General features: G+C 36.9%; 1 protein-coding gene across 2 annotated transcripts in view; it reads left to right on the top strand.

Annotated features, from left to right (window-relative positions):
- Positions 1-14,454, top strand: part of LAMP2 (lysosomal associated membrane protein 2) — a 31,550-nt gene extending 17,096 nt beyond the window's left edge. Inside the window, exons 6-9 of one of the 2 annotated variants that reach the window (XM_010963940.3) lie at positions 355-477; positions 3,879-3,942; positions 4,354-4,518; positions 13,937-14,454. In XM_010963940.3, coding sequence (XP_010962242.1) covers positions 355-477; positions 3,879-3,942; positions 4,354-4,518; positions 13,937-14,076 — 492 coding nt within the window. In that variant the 3' untranslated portion in view covers positions 14,077-14,454. Of the gene's footprint in view, positions 1-354; positions 478-3,878; positions 3,943-4,353; positions 4,519-6,889; positions 9,348-13,936 lie in introns of those variants that run through there. The other variant, XM_010963941.3, reaches the window with a different exon arrangement.
- The last annotated feature ends 6,379 nt before the right edge of the window (positions 14,455-20,833 follow it).

The following is a 20,833-nucleotide window of genomic DNA, read 5'->3' as shown; positions in this document are numbered from 1 at the left end:
GGTTGCAATGCTTCACTGAGACCACAGAGGTCGTGCTGACCAACCAACCCCATTTCCAGAGTCCTGCGACTTAAGCCAGACAGATGGCTTTTGTGCTCCATTAAAAATGTGTTCTTTTTTGGCTCATTATTTGAGGAAGCTTCCCTCTTGTCTTCTTTTTTTTAAAAAAAAAAAAAGTCTTCTGAGTCATAGCTTGGGGGCCTGTGCCAACTTTGAAAGTAAGACATCATACACTTATATCCGTGTCCAGACACAAGGTGTTTTGTTCACTGTGAAGTTGGTGTTATTAGAATATAAGCTTTTGCTGTAGATTTTTATAGTTCATCCGTATCTTTCTCACCTCTTCTCCTAAAGGTTGCTTCAGTTTTTAACATCAATCCCAATACAACAGACGTGACTGGCAGCTGCCACCCTCAAACTGCTCTACTTAGGCTGAATGGCAGCAACATCAAGTATCTTGACTTTGTCTTTGCTGTGGTGAGTAACATATTTATCTAAAATTTAGGTTCATTCTCTTAGAAACACATCTGAAAGTCTAAAAGGGTGTGTTTATTGATGGGGACATTCACCATTTTCACCATATTTTCCATTTCAACACTACTTAAAAGTGTAGTCCATTGATCCCTGTTAATCCCTCAGGGTCACCTTGATTTCTGTGGGCTGGACTTTTACATTAATGTTCACCAAAAACAGCTATTCTGCTGTTAATATAGACCTTAGGGTAGGAGCAAGAATTAACCTATATCAAAAAATTGTCTAGTCTATCCATGTAGATATATGTGATAAGAAAATATATATATAAAAGATACAAAGTAATTTCCATAATATTTTCTCTATTATTGGTTAGAAAATTCTCATGTTTGTCTATTATAATATTTGAGGCTTTTGGGGAAGCTACACTGCTTGTAATAGTATCAGTCATCATGATAGCTAGCTTTCGTTGAGTACTTGCTATATGTACAGGGCTCTGGGTAAGTAAGGACTTCACAGGCTTTAAGTCAAGGCGGTATATAATGGCAGCATTCAGGTTTTTGTTGCTCATGCTTCTATTAGGGGCTGAACCCTAAATAGAAGTTTCTAGGTTAAGCACGTGTGTTCTACTTCTTACTAGCATAAATTAATCATCAGGGGCCTTTAATTCTACCTTCTCAGAAACAATTGTTATTCCTATAATTTTTGAAGGGTGTGTGTGTGTGTACACGTTATAGCAAATGGGAATGGGAAAGAGGGGCTAGCCATCAATGAGGGAAACGGGTCAACCACCAGTAGTTCTCAAACTAAGAGCTATTGTATATGTGGATAAAACAACTGTTCTGCTTTTAAATCAGATTACTCCATCTAGGGATGGGGAAACATTCTCAACATGTGATACATAAAAAGTTAGGTATGTATTTGTTTCATGTCAAAACTTGGTAAACTTGGTATCATGTTGAAACTTGGAGTCTAAAGCCTTTTTTATTTTGGAATATATGCTGACTAATTGAGGATTATATTTTAGAAAGGTTTACAAAAAACTTCCCTTTTCCAGCACTCAAATAACTCTTCTGTTATAGTATATATATGATCAGTGAATTACTATTTTTTAAATGACCACTGAATTACTATTAAAAAAATGGTTAAGCTTGTCATCTTGAGTGTGGTAAGAGGAGGCTTCCCGTGTTATCACACACAGATTATATTATAGTCAATAAGAATGAAGAAAGTAACATTTTAGATTCATTCCCTTTTGAGTGGTTGAGTTTGATCTTTCTAGCTGAAATAGGATCCTAAAATGAACATGGTTTCTTCTGGCTCTAATGGGGAAATATGTAATATTTAATAATTATGTCACTTAATTGCCCAGCAGACAATTCTAAAATGTAATCCAGAGTAGTGACATTTTAACCATGCTACAGGCACTGTGAAAAATCAAGAAACACCTGCAATGTTACCAGAGATAAGTGGGCCCCATCTCACCTTCATCCCTATCATGAGAGATGTGTCTAAGGATAATTTATTGAATTCGGTGTACAAATATAGGATGCTATGGTGGGATACAAAGAAGAAGGCCTGTATTCTTAAGATGCCCATAGTTTATTTAGTGGTAAAGATAGCAGTATAGAAAAGATCACTGGTTCTGTGGAAGGCATTGAATGCCATGCTGGCTTTTGGATTTGATTCTGTGGGCAGTTAGAGGACTGTGGAAGGTCCATGCAAAGTGGGATGAGTGCCAGACCAGAGAATACAAAGCACTATGGGAGTGTAGAGGAAGGAGCAGTTAATTCTGGCTGGAGGAGAGGCAGGAGGGTTTAACAGAAGAGATGGCATTTGAACTGGACCTTCAAGGATGGGTCAGATTTGTACACATGGGGGATAAGGAGAGTAAGTGAAAAAGTACAAGCTATCCCTGGACACACAATCAAGACCAGGTGGGAGAATGAGGCGTGTGGCACGTGTAGTGAAAGGTAAGTGTGAAAGAGTAGTTGGGACAAATTGTGGAGACCGTTGAATGTCGAGCTGAGGAGAGACGTGTTGAGGTTGTTGAGTCCTCCTCAATGCTTCCTCCTGAAATTGTTTTCAGTCTGCCCCCTCGTTTTTATTCTCTACTGATTCCAGCCTGCATTCCCTCTTACCTGGAGGGTTCAAATAGCCTCCTAACTAGTCCCACCTCTTCCTCCCTCCCCCCATGTGCTTCTGCATTGGCTTACCTTCCTGCAACACAGCTCTTCCTCAGAAACCTTCAGTGATTCTGTTTTGCCCTCAAGAAAACCTACATTCCATGGCAGGATAGATCAAGCCTCTCCCTACCTCACCCCACCCCCCATGCAATGTAACCTGCATATCCAGCTTTTTTGACTCTGTTCCCTTCTCAAGAATCTCATGCTTCCCTCACCCCATCCCCTGTGCACATCAGCGAGGTAGGAGAGCCTCGTGGTAGCCAGTGCCTGCGCTCTGCAGCCAGACTCCTGGGTTCGGATCCCAGCTCACTGACTGCTACTAACTAGATAGCCTTGGCGAGGTTGCTTAACACCACCTCCATACTTTGATTACTGCATCTCAAAATAGGTATTGTAATTATTCAGTGAAGCCTCATAGGTCAAGTCTTAAGGTCAGCGCTTGGCACTTGGTGAGTTCTAAAATGCTAGAGTACTTGTGCTGAGGCTTATTTTTGACTACCTTCACTCGTGCTGTTGCCTTCTCAAACACTCCTTCCTGCTTGTCTCTTAATTGAATCCTACTCAGTGCAAATGGTCCATCCCTAAGCTTGTATTATTACTTTTGCTCCTCCCCTAGTAGGAAGTAATTTCTCTCCTTTTAATTTTCATAACTTATCCCTTTCTTTTTTGAATATAGTTCATTATGTATGTATTTATCTTTTATCTGGCAGATGGCAAACACGGGGGCAGGATCCAGGCTCATTTGGCTAGCTCCCTGGAACACTTAGATATGTTACCTTGTTCATACTGAATTCTGAAATAATTAGAACGACTGGCTGATCAGATGAGTGCTTCAGAAAGATAAGAGCAGTGAAGGAAAGATCCGAGTTGGAGAGGCTGAAAGACAGGGGGCCCCGGGAAGAGGCTGTTGTAATCCAGGCTGGAAGTTATGAAGAGGTCTCAGAAAGTGACAGGGAGAACAGAATGGAGGGAGTGAATTACTGAGGTCCTAAGGACCACATGAGTACACCTGCTCCAAAAGTTGGAAACAAAATGCAGAGCAAAAGGGTTTCTGTCGCATTTTGAGTCCCTTTCCATTGGCTGCAGTTATTCTGCTGGCCCAGGTCTAATGCATGGTTTTGCTTCTGCGTGATAGGATTTGCCTGCTTTTCCTCTATAGATACTAACTGTACCTGTAGACAGTTGTGCTGTGTCGATTAACTGGAGCTCTTTTTCACACAGAAAAATGAAAACCGATTCTATCTGAAGGAAGTGAGTGTCAGCATGTACTTGGTTAATGGCTCTGGTAAGCAAAACCTTCGGCTCAGGAAGAAGGGTATGGGTTACACTGAAGGAATGGCAACTGTTACTGTCTTATTACCAAGTAGTACCTTATTTAATGGAACAGAAGCTTCTGTGTGAGAACTGGACTTTGACCATAACTTAAAACCAGTAACTTAGAACTATAGCATTCTATCTTTTGCAGTATCTCATATTTTCAAAGCAGGATAGATAAGAGTTAAGGATGTGACTGGGTTTTAGACTACAGAAACACCTATAGAAAGATAGGGAACCCAGTGATCTTAAGGATTGCTTTTTGGGTAGGGTAGGCCCTGTACCCCAGGTTCCCATACTTCGCTGAAAAATCCTGAGGACTGTCCCGCTTTTATGTCGACAGGATAAGCAGTTACTAACATGTGTTTTTTTTTCTTTAAAGTTTTCAGCATTGCAAATAACAACCTCAGCTACTGGGATGCCCCCCTGGGAAGCTCTTATATGTGCAACAAAGAGCAGACTGTTTCAGTGTCTGGAACATTTCAGATAAATACCTTTGATCTAAGGGTTCAACCTTTCAGTGTGATGGAAGGAAAGTATTCTACAGGTAAGAAACAAGCAAGGTTTATTAATAATTTATGTTCTTATCGTAACTGCTAGGTGGCTTTTCCTTTGAGTCATGGAAATTTAATCATCAAATTGGAGAAATATGAATTCACCTCTCGACACTGTTGTAGAGTTCTCATAGCCTTGAGCAAGTTTGTGTAACTCTATATTTGGCTCATCATTTTGCTCAGATTAGGGTTTTTTTCTTTCTTTTTTTTCTTTCTTTTTTTTTTTTTTTTGGTGATCTGAAAACCTTTGCAACAAAGTTCTTAAAGCTAAAAACTGGTAAGAGCTTTAAGTGATCTTGACTGAATGTACAGACGCTCCTCTGTGGGTTTTAGTTTGTGGGAAGGATGGCACTTTGGGGCAGCAGTTTTTGAGCATCTTGCATCTGCCTTCTTGGGGCCATCTTCTGTCTGGGAACATTTTCATACCCAAATTAAAGCAGTTTGGTTGTATTTTAAGACAAAAGATTGCGGTAGGTAAGCCTCAGATATATTGACCTATGTTTTGGCCAGCCGGCATCATCTGGAGAGTTTGAAAAGCATGTGCCAGTGTGAATGAGGCGTTTTGAAGGTCTACTCAGAGTTAATGGTGGTATTTATCAGATTTTTAGTGAAACTTTTGGAAAGGGCTCATTACAGTGTATTTATATGAATATGAAAGATGCATTTGGCATTACAAGATTAAAATTTGCACAAAGAAGAAAAAGTACATAAAATTCCCTAATTGACTTTCCTTTTAAACCAATTACTTAAAATTGAGGGTTTATGGAACACAGCTTGGCTGAGCAGAGCCGCTCCAGTTGTCCACATCCTTTTTAACAATTAATTCTATGGTTTAGAAGGCATTGTGGAAGCTGAGTTTAAAAGTGAATATGCTGTGACCTGTTGAACTGTTTTGTGGTGGTACTGAATACCTAGCCTGACTTGGTTTGGCGCAAGTAAATCCGGCTCTTCACCTTACCATTCTTGTGACTAGAGAGGTTAATCACAGTTTAAAAATACTTTCAAGAATTCACTCTCCCCTTTGTCAGTTTTGCTTATGGACTTCAATTATTTTGATTCTTTAGTAGTTTTATTTTTGAGTCTTTATCTAGCTCCCTTACATCATTACCCTAATTTTAGGTCCAGATTTGTGTTTAGAATTTAAAATCATTTGCAGTATAAAATGAGCTCAAGCCTGTTTATCTAGTCAGCTGTGATAGAGATGACCTGTGTTTCTCCTCTAATTTGAAACTTTGGTGTTTATGTTCATAGTATTAAAAATGTCACCCAGAGGAGTAGACAACATTTAATACTGATAACAAATGCGTAATCTATTTGTGGAGCTAGGTTCCTGACTGTGGGTACCTATAAATACAACACACTGGTTAAACTTGACTATACAGGAAGAGGAAAGAGATTTTCAGTAAGGTCAAAGAGTGTTGATTGGATTTTACTGGATCAGACTACTCTGGAAATAGAAAAAAAAAAGTCCCCTGTGGGTTGCCAGCCCTGAGCAGATTGACAAATGTAGTAAACACACTCAAAATTAGTAAGGACTCCCAGTTTCTTGACTTTTGCAGCCACTAAAAGCATATATATATTGGAAGTCAGGAGTCTGCAAATTGTTTTTGTAAAGGCCCAGACAGCCAGTTAAGTGTTTTGAGTTTGGAGGCCATATTGTCTGTCACAGCTATTCAGCTCTGCTGTGAAAACAGCCATAGGCAATAAATATGAGTGTGGCCATGTTCCAATAAAGCCTGATTTATGGATATTGAAACTGGAATTTCATGTAATTCTTATGAGTCACAAAATCTTGTTTTTTTCTGATCATTTAAAAATGTTCAAAAGGCATTTTTTAGCCCTTGGGCCAGATTTGGCTCATGGGCTATATTATAGTTTGCCAACTCTGCTCTGAAGGATTCCAGAGCCAGCCTGGTTGTTTAATCCCATGATTAAACCTTCCTAATCTTCTCTCAGTTTCCCAAAAGACATTTACTCTACCATAAAGAGTCAAGTCTGCCTATGTAGAAATCTAGCTAGATTAGCTCTCTTCATTTCTGTTTAACACTCCTGTTTTGGAAAGCACTCGGATATAAACAAAGAAACAGACACACGTGTATGCGTTTTACTCGTAGATGTGAGTATGTATTCATAGATATGAATGTCCCTATACACACATACATGAATGAAAGGACCTAAGTTTAGGATTTTAATTCTAGAATAATCCATAACTTGATGTAGCTTTATCATTGAAGTATACCTGTCTTAATTACTTAAAGTTGATCTTATAAGAGCATTTCTGACTTTTTAAATCAACATTTTTTACTTGTGGACATCATTTTTTATTATACTCATTATTTGTTACACACTTTTTCTCACTTACAGCCCAAGAGTGTTCGCTGGATGATGACACCATTCTAATACCAATTATAGTTGGTGCTGGCCTTTCAGGCTTGATTATTGTTATAGTGATTGCTTACCTAATTGGCAGAAGAAAAAGTTATGCTGGATATCAGACTCTGTAACACTAATCCACACGTGACTCTGTTATAAAACAATGAAGCAAGTACAAGTTCCAACATGCAATACTGTTCAATCTAAGGTGTATTTAGTTGCAGTTCTGATCTTAGAACAGATAGTATGGAGGATTTCAAGCTTAAATAGATAGAAATACCCCCAAACTGATAAAATCCATATTAGTCACATGATCTTGGTTTTCCCAACGAAGGAATTTAAAACTTATTTCTGTAGCAAAAAATATGTGCAAAAATCACGTGGCTTATAAATTCTATTTTATTCTGAATTAGTATTTCAGTCTTTTCATTTTAGATATTCTAACTAGAAAGACACAGTTTAGGAAAAAGTTTTTAAAAAGAGATCCCTGTCCTCCCTTCATGTAGTTGAATTGAGACAACACATTCTGCAGTGGATTTGTACTTGCTCCTTTTGCATTTTTTGGTGATTTTGTTTGCAGGTTAACTTAGCTGCTTTGGCTTTGCTGCATATTTGACTATGAGAGATTATACCAGTAGATTTGAACAGGGTCTAGTATTTTTCTGTTCTTAGCAATGAATGCTTTCCTACTGCCTTTTGAATAGATTTGTATTTAATGTGGCTATAGTGACAAAAGATACAAGAGCTTTTTAAATTTTAGAATAGATGCTAATCTTACTGTTTAATCCTTTTCATAAAAAAACTGGATATTTCAATCTTTCAAATTGTAAGACACAAGACTATTCCAACTGGGCATTTCAATGCATTTTCTCTAGATGCTTTAGAGATAATTGCTAGGCAGTGCCAATTTAGGGCATTAGTCTTTTGTACCCATAAATTGGCCTCTACATGCAGTGCTAAAACTAATGTAGATTTCTCTTTAGCCCTTCTAGTATCCTTGTTGGTGGTAGATTGTTTTATTCTTTTCTTTTTGTTTCCTTAAAGAAGAAATGCCAGTATGTCCTAGAACCTAAATACGGAAGTGCACTTACACTTAGAAAGTAACTTGCACCTAACCCGAAAGTCTTGGTCTTCTCTTAGTTCATTAGGAACCTGTTCTGTGTTTCTAGCTTGCATTGATTGCTACAACATTTACTAATTTGGCGTTTACATCTACATAGTTCTATACTAATCAAAGCTTACATTATTATTGTTCATTATGGTAGAATCATTAATTCATGTACTTTGTGTTCACTTTTATGCTCTGGGGAGATGCGCCAATTGTCCATTTACTCTGCACCACCTGATGTTTATATGAGAAAGCAAAACATTTCAGCTTGATGGCTAACACATCAAGTATTTCTTGCTGCTTCTAGGAGGTTTGTTTTTTGCGGCTTTTTGGTATTAGGATGGCTGAGCAAATATTAAAACATCGTTAATATGCAGCCATATATGGAAGGTTCCATGTTTTGGAGGGTGGGAGATTATGTCTCCCCCCCCCCCCCATTTACTAGAAAATGAGATATCTGGATTCCAAAATGTTATTTATGTTGAATTAATTTGCTAATCTAGCAATACAGACACACACAGAGGCAACTGCATGTTAGCATGTGTACGTCTATAACTATCTTTCGAGTTATATTGGCATGATAAATGTTTTCTTTCACTTAAATTTGCTCTCTGTTTAGAGTAGCCTGAAAATAGTCCTGGCTCAGAATCGGACTTCTGACTAGCCCCTCTCTTAAAGCTACATTTAGCTGCACTGCCAGCTTAAGGCACTTTTTAAAGGCTAAGTAGAAATCTGATTTTTAAAAATTATTTTTTATTTAAATAGTATTTTAGTGTAAGATTGTTAACCTTATAAGAAAGGATAATGCTTACAAGAATGTGAGCCCTAGATATTTCTCATGAGTCAAAACAAAGCAGCAGCTTTTTTAAAAAAATAAAAATTGGAAGCACGAGTGGGTGGCACTGGCTTAACGCTGTTAATGTTTCTAAAAGTTTCTACATTTAGATTATATATCTGATTCAAATTAAAATACCTCTAATTAGCACTGTTTTATAGAAAATCTGACTTCATTGAATATTTTTGTATTTTACATGGGCCAGTTTACATACTGTTATTTACACTGTTATTTCCCATAGCCATGTGTTCTTTGTACCTTTTGTAGTTTTATTTGTTTTATTGGGTTTACACCTCAATGGTCTAACACTCTATTTGGTTCTGGGTGTTTTTCATGTGTTAGCATTTGTATAAAGAAACTGGTCCATGTAAATACTTCTCATGTTTTTTTCTGCAAATGTTTAAACCACTAGTTGATGTATGGTGTTTCTCTTTAGATATTTGCCTGTCCATTTGCTCAAAATATTGCTTCTAAAACAATAAAGTTTCTTTTATTTCTTAAGAAAACTTGCTCACATTTTTTTCCAGTTGGTTAAAGTCTAGATTTTATATACTATATAATGGCAATTTCTTCCAAAAGGAAAAACTTAAGAAATGCTTAGAAGTAGAACTAAATTATTTCCAGAATGATCCGTGTATTACTATGTGGAAGAGTGGTCCCATAGATCGGTCCCTTTTGATGCTGGGGTGGCTATAGAGTAAGAAACACAGGAAGCTAGTTACAAAAATTCAAATTTCAAGCTCCACTCCTAGAGGATTTAGCTTAGCAGGTCTGGAATGAGATTGTGTGTGTGTGTGTGTGAGTGAGTGTGTAAGCTTCCCAGGTGAATCTGATGTGTAGCTAATTAGGAAACCAGTGGTCTAGAATATTTACTTCATAGTAAAAGCGGCAGAGTATCTCTGTACACTTTTCTCAACTCCTAAGCTGAGGCTGATACTGAATATCTGTATGTAGCAGCTATACATTGCAGCCACACAAACCGAGCTATTGATCTGAACCAAAATAGGATTGTGTGTAATCTTTCTCTCAGATCACCCTAAAATGCTTTTGAACCTTCCAATTTCCAGATAGCTTCCCAACCCACTTTCATATATCACACACAAAAAAACTTGGCAGCCTGGCTAGTAACTTTCCTCTGGATGACCCAGTTAAGCCATGTGACTGCCAGTTAATCATCATAGCTCCCAACTCTACCGGCTGAGTTGCCATGTGACCTTGGTCAAGCCACTCAACTTCAGAGGTCTCAGTTTTTTCATCTGGGGACTGAGGGCTTTAAAGTCCTGTTACTCTTACTTCTTTGAGTGATAGGTTTTTTTGTTTTGTTTTGTTTTTGAAGTATAGTCAGTTTACAATGTTGTGTCGATTTCTGGTGTACAGCACAATTCTTCAGCCATATACGAATATACATATATTCATTTTCATAATCTTTTTCACCGTGAGCTACTACAAGATATTGAGTATGTTTCCCTGTGCTATACAGTATAAACTTGTTTATTTTATATATACCAGTCAGCATTGAGTGATAGTTTTCATTTCAATGATGATAAATAAACATTTGAGTATTTTTAGAAAGAATCTGGTAAGAAGCCACTTGTTAGGTATCAAGAACATATTTACATACAGTGTAAAGCACACCATCTGAAGTTTCTTGCAGTTTTTAGGAGGAATTCTTGTAAGACTCAGCTATTTTTAAGATTATAGCATTTTATCTGTTCAGTTGGGTAGACAGTGTTACATTGTCTTGGGCTCATTTCTCTCACTACATGTCTCCTGAGCTTTTATCATGGTAGCTAACTTTCTGCATCATTAATTGCCATATCTTGTTTTTGAAACTAGTGTAGACATGTTTGAAGCTAGTACAGAATAGCTTCAAGTATCTTTTAAGAGTCATGTAATGTACTTCAGTTTGACTATAGATAAAAGGTATTTAATAAAATGCCACATAAGAATGTGCTTCTTAATACTGATTCTTCCAAAGAGAAATTTAGATACACTGGTTTTAAAGAAGGGTTTCCTTTATATTTTATAAATGTGTATCTTAGCTTTCCAACTCTCACACTGAAAATCGTATTTGAAAAGTTTCTGAACTAACAGAAAATTGAAGATTAACAGAATTTTAAAAATCTACATGAACCTTTTCATTGAAATTTCAGTGGCTGTGAAACTTTATCTTTTAAAAATGTCACTGTTTCTGTGACTATTAAACTCTTCTACAAATAGACTTTTCATTATGGTCTCAAGTGTACATTAGGCAAATAGGTCAAGATGACTTACAGAATGAGGTTTTCTTTCAGGATGTGATCCTATTCAAATTATTGTTTTACCCAAATTTCTTTCCATTACCTAAAGAATTTTTAAAGGTTAATAAATTCATAAAATCAATAGTTATTATAAATTAATACTTCACATGCTAATTGAGAGCATTTTAAGTAAGTGACAGAATCTAGAAAGATCTTTGTATTAGCAGAATTGCCTCTTTGATCTACTCTGGTAATATTTGTCTTGCACGAAAGCCTTATTGGCAGTATTTATGAGAGTCATTTCAGTACTAGGTCAAAAACCCAATTTGAGAAAGAGAGGACTTTGAATTCATTGCCAGAATAAGAAATTAATCTACTAATGAATTTTTAAGAAACCAAGCTATATTAAATCCAAGGCATAATCCTTTATGGTTCATGTCACCTGATAGTTTATATGCTGGGTGGTAATTTGGGAAATTGAAGGGGAGAAGCTACCTGGGAGCTCTTAACACCGTATGTTCACAAGTCACATCTGGCAACCTCAGATATCTGGATTTTTAACAGAACCAAGAAGCAAGTAAAAAAGACCACTGAGCTGGCAGCCAGAGTCAATGTCTCATAAAATACATAAACTCCAGGGTTGCATCTTGTTCCCCGTTATTGCCTGAGAGGCTAGCAAAAGACTGGCACGTTTCTTAGATGCAAGCACAATCAGATTTGCCTTGCAGCTATTCATTTTAATTTTCGGCAAATTCTGATAAGCTTAATTATCTGATTTATCAGTCCCTGGTAAATTGAAAGCCAGGAGAATCAATAAGAGGCAAGGAAATGGAAAATAGTGAGAAGTGATGGTTCAACACCCTAGCTGCCTTCTTCCCCCTCTGCAAACGTATCTCCATCTGCACTATTCCTTTCTTCTCCAGTCTCAGTAGGTTTTCTTTTCCTGGCCAGTGCTTCTGGAATCCCATTTCTCCTACCTCCTAGGAGACTGTACCATTCAGCATCTTCAGCCTATAAAATGCTCCTGCTCTTTTCCCTCATCCTTTTCCACCTGAAGATAGTCTTTCTTGACAGTACATCCCACTTCTAACTATCTACCGTTTGTCCTTCTAAACTGTTCCCCATTCCAGGTTCTTGAGCTCCTAACCAGTCACTTCCCATTCACTCCTAAACCTGTAGCAATTTGACTCCCAGCTCCCCACCCTCCATATTGCTAGATTCAATGGACATTTCTCTGGCGTCTCTAATGTTTTACACTGTTCTCCCACGCTAATTGAAACTGTTTCCTTCCTTGGCTTGTGTGGCACTATTTTCCACCTGCCTTTCCTAATTTTTTTCCTTCCTTTATTCTTCAAATATTGGTATTCCCAAGGGTTTTGTCTCTGGGCCTCTTACTATTCCATCTGCCCTTGCTGAGAAATATCTTTGTTCTGGTTTGAAATATCACTTATGTACATCAACTACTTGGTTGGGACAGAGGTATCTTAAACTCAGCAGATCTAAAACTGAATGTCTTCCTCTTCCACATATCCCTCTCCACCCTCCCCCGACACAAAAAATTTTTAAATTAAATTGAAAAGAACTAACCCATACAAACAAAAGTAACTACAAACCTGAAATGTGTGCATTCCTCCTGTGTTCCCTATCACGAATGGCACCAGCATCTATATGATCACTCAAGCATGGGATTGGAGGCCATTCTATTATCTCCTCCTACCACACCCCCTACATCCATTTGGTCAATTCTGTCTTCTAATTGGATCTCTAGTCAGTCCCTTCTGCGTCTGCACTTCATTAATCGAGTTCAGGACCATATTACTGGTCATCTGGCTTCTAGCAATAGAGGCGCTTCCTAACTTAATACCTCCAATCTTCCATCTGCCATAACTTCTGACAAAAATACCCTGCTTAAAATTCTGTCGCTTTTTTTTTTTTTGCCATCAGTATAACACCAAACTACCTCGAGCATACAATGCCTTTGTGAGCTGATCCTAGTACCCTTTTCCTACCTCTTTTCCAATAGTACCTTTTGATCCATTGTTTTAGCTACGACAACCTGCTTGCGTTTCCCCTGAAGTGGTATGTTTTCTGACCCTCCATATTTTTGTCTGTGCTGTTTTCTATACCTGGAAGCCCATTTCCTGCATGGTTAATTTGGTTAATTCCTATTCATTCTTAAAAACTCAGCTCCAGTGGCACCTCTTTCAAACTACGTCTTGTGTAACAAGGCTGAGTTGTGTGCCTCTGAAATACTACCATGACACTGTGTGTTGCCTTCCCCCGTTATAGCACATTTTGAAATTAAAACCGCTGGTTTCCTGTCTGATTCTTACACTAGACTGAACATCTTGAGGCAAACAGTTATGCAATCAGGGCCAGTTTGTATCTTTTCCTACTATTAAATGACCCCCATATTGCTGTGCATTGAGTTCTTATATCTGCTTTGTATGGTTGTTCATTAATGCTTCACAGTCTGCAGTGTTCCAGGCACTGTGCTGCTTCCACATCTTTACCCTTTGCCTCTGAAAGCTCACAGCTTGATCATCAAGGAAAGTCTAATTGTATTTCTCCATTATCTTCTGTTTAAGAAATCCGAGAAGTATGCAATCACTTTATATATCTTTCATCCAAAACGACTGCATTTGGTGGGGGTACTTTAAAGTGCATGATTTGGTTGTTTGGAAAGTCACTTCTGTGGACCATCTCATTTGCTGGTATCAGTGCCAGTGATTTGTTGCCTTGGTATAAAAAAACAAACTATATGTGTTGGGAAGTACTATCATTTTAACTTAAAATGTGCAGATTTGACATTTTGTCACTGTTTCTGTTCTCAATTGTCCTTTCTCCACATCTAGCTCAAGACTGCAGTGCAGATGACGACAACTTCCTTGTGCCCATAGCGGTGGGAGCAGCCTTGGCAGGAGTGCTTATTCTAGTGTTGCTGGCTTACTTTATTGGTCTCAAGCGCCATCATGCTGGATATGAGCAGTTTTAGAACCTGCAATCTGATTGATTATATAAAAATACATGCACATAACAAGATTTTCTTGCCTTTCAGTTTTGAAACACTTTGTTCTTTAAGATGGATATATTGAAACATTAATTCAAATCAGTCCCAGCATTTTGGGATAATTCTTCATTAATAAGAACTGTCAATAGAACAGCTTAAAATTTTAAAAAATGTTGTGTTTACTGGTCCTGAAGACAAACTTGTTAAAAAGAACATCGGTGTGCAATGTTTTAAGATCTGTCTTAAGAAGCCTTGGCCAAATTTTGATTCTAACCTAAGATACCTTAAACTTATTAACATGGCCATTATGAGGATAAAATATGTAGTTGTCTCTTAATGGAATTAATAAATACTGTTTCACTACCGGTGTTCTGTTTCAATGTATAAGAACTATCCTGATTTAAACTCATCACAGTGCCTTTGCATCTAGTTCATTAAATAAATATTGATGTGGTCTAAATGCCCATCAGCTATGCTTAAACTTGGTTTTTAGTTGAATGTCCTCAGGACCATCAGCATTTTTTAGCTTACGTGACTTTGGCTGATTTCTCAAGTTACAAATAAATTCAGTATCTTAGGCTTGTGATTTTTCCCTAGGTAAAAAACAGACCCAAGAGGCCACAACAGAACTTAAACTGGCTTCAGTTTTAAAAAGTATTTCTTTTTCAGCAAAAGACTGAAAAGATTCAAGCATGTTTAACCATTTGCCTTTTCTTTTCCCTTATGTTTTTCTCTTCCTTGGATGCCTGATTGGCATTGAAAGATAGAAATATTCTATGAACTAATTAGGAGAGATTGTGTTGTGTTTCTCTACCTCATATTGTTGATCTCTAGAGCATTAAAATCTATTTAGTGTTGTCATCAGACTAGTACTTATGAAATGTAAGCTAACAGCAATCTCAGAAGGGAGGCAGTGAAGCGTAGCAACTAGGCTCTTGCTTTTGCCAGGATGGCCCCTGTGGGGCAGAGCATAGATGGGGGTGTAGAGAGAAGCTGTTGGCATTAAAATGAACTTGATAATCAGCCCCTATTGAAGCATGCTCCGTGTTAAAAGTGCAGCACAGATGTTGAATATAGAGATAAATAAGAAGGAAGCTTAATCAATAGACTTAAGGAGACTTTCACATTGAAGTGATTATTTTATTAATTCATTCTATGTATATATTGGCTTGTTCAGAGTTTCTGTAACTCACTGATTACAGTATTTTGGTACCCAGATGTCAGTCTCTGAAAGCTTTCAGTAAAACAGTAAAACTTTCAATAAAAGCTAATGTCATTACTGAAATTCATGATGTATACTCAGAACCTTAGCAACTGTTTTTTTTTTAATGAATGACAAAATTGCAAGAGGAGGAAAAGATAAAATTAGAGGAAAAAATGCAAGTTATTATTCAATCATAAATAACACCAAACATCACATTTTGTTAATTGCATTAGACTTATGCTGGAAAGGAGCTTAAAGATTATTTACTCTAACCCCATAATTTTTACAGAAAGAAGAGTGACTTCACTGTGGTTACATATCTAGTGGGCAACAAAACCATTAGTAGCATTTTGATAAAAATTGTCCCAATGAAACCTAGTCACTCAATAGTAAAACTAGTTTAAGCTTGAAACTGTGAGGTCAGAATTGGGCACTTTGAGTTCCTGCACTAAGTACTACTTCAGTAAATGACACATGATACCAACTTTGTTTGCTTAAGTATTTTTAAAAGTACTGAATATTGGCTTTTTCAGTGGCTCCTATTTTGATCTCTGTTTGCTACTTCAAAACCTGAACCTTGGATGGGATCAAAAACATGGGAGATATGCATCACATACGTTAGAAATAAAGTTGTTTTGAATCCTCAGATATCTTATAATATAGGTATTATTATCCCCCTTTTACAGATGGGGAAAATGAAACCCAGTTAATTCCTTGACCAAGGCCCATTAGCTAGTAATTGAAAGAGTCAAGATTCAAATTCAGTTCTGTCTGAATCCGGAGCTCAAAATCGACATTGCACGTGCACACCGCCTTCCTGGTGGTCCAGTGGAGTGGACTGCAATGTCCACTGGATTTTGCTATTATCTGCCCAGGCCACTATTCAGCTGAAAAGAATTACATATAACCTGATAGCTACCTAATACTTGTGTGAAAAAATTATACTGCATTTTCTTGATCCTAAATCCTTTTTAACTTAAATTTTATTTTTATTACCCATACAGAATTATTTATATTTTCATGATAGTTGTGGCAGGGGAGAAAGGGAATGGGGAAATATGCAGGCAGTGGTTTTTAAGTGAAGATGTTAGCCTTTTCCCCCTGGTGCCATTAGACAATTCACCATAAAATCTTCCCATATTAGGCAAGCACAATTCTGTTTGGGACCCTTTCCCATTCTTCCCTTACCTTCTGCTTTTTATACTAAGGAATTAGGTGTGATTTGAGATGAAGTGACAGATACAGGCAGATCAGTTGCTTGGAAATATTTGGGTGGATATAGTGAAAATAAGAAAATAGGGGGTAATGCTCTGAAAGACTAACCTATGTACACTTTGAAAATGCTTGTTTCTTGTTTGTTTGTTTCTGCTTAATTGCATTCCTTACTAATTTCCTTTCCTTGCTTTCTGTCTCTTTTCTAACAGCTGAAGAATGTTCTGCTGACTCTGACCTCAACTTTCTTATTCCTGTTGCAGTGGGTGTAGCCTTGGGCTTCCTTATAATTGTTGTCTTTATCTCTTATATGATTGGAAGAAGGAAAAGTCGTACTGGTTATCAGTCTGTGTAATTAATTAAATCTAGTGCTTTTTTTTTTTTGGCCATCAAGTTACGTTTCAATTGGCTAAAAGCCAGGAAATGCTGTGCAATCGATTGTTTAAGATACACAGATTAACCTAAGTGAGTTGCTAGCTAACTTGAGCATGAGTAGCACTCTTTAAGAAAAAAAAATGTATTAGGACCAATTTCTTCCTTTTTTTTTTCCTATTTTCTCTTCCTTTGTAAAAGTGTAATTGAAAGAAAAATTGTGGCTTAGAATATGGTTTTTTAGTAAATGATTTTAAGCCTCTGGATGCAATTATGAAAGCATTTCTACTGAAGTATGATTTTATATGTTGCAGTTTCTTGTATTTTGCTTCTTTGACATTATTTGCAAAATCAAAGCTGTTAGAGAATTTACCTTGCTTCAGGAAATAAGTTCAGGAACACAGTGAATTCATTTTCATTGGTGGTAAACATAAAATTTGGTTTGTGATAATATGACTCAGTTTCTCCATCGCCTAATCAAGGTGATTTAAATCTGTTTTTCTGCTAGTTAAAAAAAAGAAAAGAAAGGGCTTCATAGTACTGTGTTTAATAGCAAAAGTCTGGTTATTTTCATTACGGTTAGTAGCTACTACATTTTAACAATGATGCTTTTTGTGGGGGGACCTACTGGAGTTTGGAATATATCGATTATCACAGATTTGCCATTTATGCTAAGATCTTCAGCTTTTTTTTAAGGTGTTGACATAGAATGGGTTATGGTTTTTTAGAGTTATGATTTAGAGTTTTTTTTTTCTTAGAGCCTTAACTTGTTCAGAAAGTTAATTCATCCTCCAGTAAAACAAAACGAAGTGTCTCTGTTTTGTGTGCCTCTTGCACTCTCTCATCCCCTATATGAATAAGTTCTGACTGATATTTTTAATGTATTGGTTTCTTTTTTTTTTTTTTCTTGCAGCAGCCAAGTGCTAACTCTAGAGGCTAGTGGGCCCTGAAGTGTCATCATGAGATGACTGCCTGGCCAAAGCTGGACCAGGATTATTCTGTAATTTGTTGGTCTTGATACAGCCTTCTATCCCTAAAGGGACCTCTAATGGCTCTGGCTGCTGGAGTAAGGTACTAGAGACCACTCATCCCAGTGTCTGCTTGATTGGCTAGGCTAGTGAATTGTCTTTTGATTTGGAAGCACAGCGTTGTATTTCTGTAGTGTCCAAATGGTTGCTTTGCACACTTGTTATTAGCATAAGGCAGATGTTTGTTTTATCGAGCTGTTTTATCTCTATATAACTAAAAAACAACAGTTTCCAAAGACCTGCCTTCACTTTTAAAATGTTCCTTGGATTAAAAAATTAAGCTTAAATCTTAAGTTAGTTATTAAATCCAAGGATTTGGTTCCCATCTACCTCTCAGCAAAATTCAGATGCTCACCACTGTATTGCTGCCATTAACTGATGCCAAAATTCTTTGGCAATAATTGGAATTGGAAAATTTTGTTTAAAAAAAAAAAGAAAATTCATCAACATCTTTCTTTACTGTCTTCATATGTGCATCTCAAAAGCATATATTCCAAACTGGAGTAGGAAGTCAGATTGCTCAATGATGTTTCCCTTAGAACTCTGACTTGCAGACTCAAGCTCTTCTCTATTTGCTAAGTATATAAAGAATATTTTCTTTTAAAATGTTCTCCTTTGAAAACAATTGCTTATTTGTTATTTCGTCAAAAGATGGCACCATAAAGAACAGTGGCTTCGTTTCAATAAATATTTTTGAGATGATTGTCTAAAAGCCCGATTATTTAAATCAGCTTGTGACCTTGCCAGGTATGTGGATTGGAAAGATCATATACATTCAGAATTACGGTTTCATTTAAAAGTTTTTTTCTACCTTTTGGGTAGGAGACTAGTATGACTAATTCTTCATTAGGTATCATGATTTTATCTTAGATAATTAGCAAATGTGTGTTTAACTCTTCTTTGAGAATTAAGATGAAAAACACAAAATTTTAACAGAAGGTTAAAACAAAAGTTGCTTCAACTCCAATAAAATAGGAAGCCCAAAATCTACGAACTGAGTGTTCAGTTAGCTTTGCTCACTGAGTTCATTTTTATGTCAGTACAACAATGGATCAGATAGTAGGACTTTGAACTCATGAATATAAAGAATTGTTTTTCACCCAAGCTTCTTTGGAAGGACTGATGCTTGCTGCTACCTAAAGTTTTGGATGTATCAATATAGTGAACTAATTAATACCTGCTAAATAAAGCATACTGTGGTACTCCTGTTTGATCTGATATGTGTGATTTTTAGATTGATGGATTAAAATATAATAAAGATATAATCTATATCACTATGGATAACTTTATTTTTATTCCATGTTCTTAGTATTAAGAGCTTGGATTAATTTGTATCATCTAAGTTCCTCAAGTTCTTGTTTCTTGAATTGTCAGTAGGACTCATGTGATCTCTTAGGTCTGCAAATTACCAAGTGCCATCATTAAGAAGACATTAGAACCTTTAGTGCAGACACTTCAAATGTGGGGGCCTATGTGGTCATGAAAATTCCAAGAAAATATTGGAAGTAAAATATGGAAATCTAACAAATGTAAGAGTTTCATAATAAATGTACTTTTAGCGTATGTCTGCATTGATAAACCACTCACTGTTGAAATTCATTCCATTTGGAGCAAGATAGACCTCAGGGATGTGGGAGGGGCACAGGAGGAGCTATCCATTTTCTGAAAATTCCTTTAAATTCCTTATAATCCAGTCTAATGCTCAAATGTTATATGCTTGGATTAAATGACGACATTCTTTTTTACATGAGGCATTTTTGGTGGGAGAAGGAAGTAAACTTTGGATCTCTCCATAGTTCCTGAGTAACAGGGTTTCATTTTCTGATTGTTAAATGTTTAATGGCTTTTAATTCAGTCAAAAAATGGCCTTACCTTGCATTTGTGGGACTAGGGAGGGAATTCTCAATAGAACCTGTCTTTCTTGTCTCAGCTTCTTCGCTGAATATATTTCACAACTGCACCTCACAGGGCCTCTGAAAGAAGCACTGTAAGACTTAAGCAAGAAGAATGGTTCTACGCATGTTGCCATGTATCTAAAAAGTCAACTTGGACATCCATCTTTAACAGTTCAGTGTGTACACTGTGAATGCTACAACTGCTTTTAGCATTCTAAGGAAACTTGCTTTCTCTTTGCTCTTGATGTCTGTATGTATTTTGATGGCAGGGTAAATTTGAGTCCCTTTATTTCAAGAGATAATAAACAGGAGAAATCCTGGTACACAACACATTTTTAGTAGGAAAATGCAGCGGTAGTTTTATTGAGCAGTTACAGTGCTGTGCACTTAACACACATTTAACCCTCACAGCAACTCAGGTTGGGTGGTATCATTTGCAATTTACAGAGGAGGTAACAGGCTTGAGTTGGTTACTTAACCAAAGTCCCACAAAGAGTAAGTGACAAGACTGACATTTGAGCCCAGCTCTGTCTACCTTCAAAGAACATTGCTCTCAGCCACTGTGTGTCCTGGCTTCTCGGAAACCATAGATTTTTTTAATTTTATTTTTTATTGATTTACAATGTTAGTTTCAGGTATGTAGCAAAGCAATTCAGTTATACATACACATACATATATATACATATATTTTCAGATTCTTTTCCATTATAGCTTATTATAAGAAATTGAATATAGTTCCCTGTGCTATAGAGTAGGTCCTTGCACCATGGATGGACTTAGAGATTATCATATTAAGTGAAGTAAGTCAGACAAAGAGAAATATATGATATCACATGTGGAATCTGAAAAAAGATTTTTTAAAAACCTTATGGCTTGCATTAAATGATGACAGAAGCCTGACTTCTGTACTCTTCTGTCCTGCATGTAGTCTCCCTATGCATGTTCTTCAGTATTCTTAAAATAACCTGAATTTTGTCCAGCCTGCTTGAGGGGAAGACGGAGGTTGTGCCTTCTGAAAGATCAAACCAAGG

This window comes from Camelus bactrianus, chromosome X (assembly GCF_048773025.1).
Source record: "Camelus bactrianus isolate YW-2024 breed Bactrian camel chromosome X, ASM4877302v1, whole genome shotgun sequence".
Taxonomy (NCBI): Eukaryota; Metazoa; Chordata; class Mammalia; order Artiodactyla; family Camelidae; genus Camelus; species Camelus bactrianus.
The sequence above is the reverse complement of the archived record's forward strand: the minus strand, read 5'-3'. Positions and strand labels throughout refer to the sequence as shown.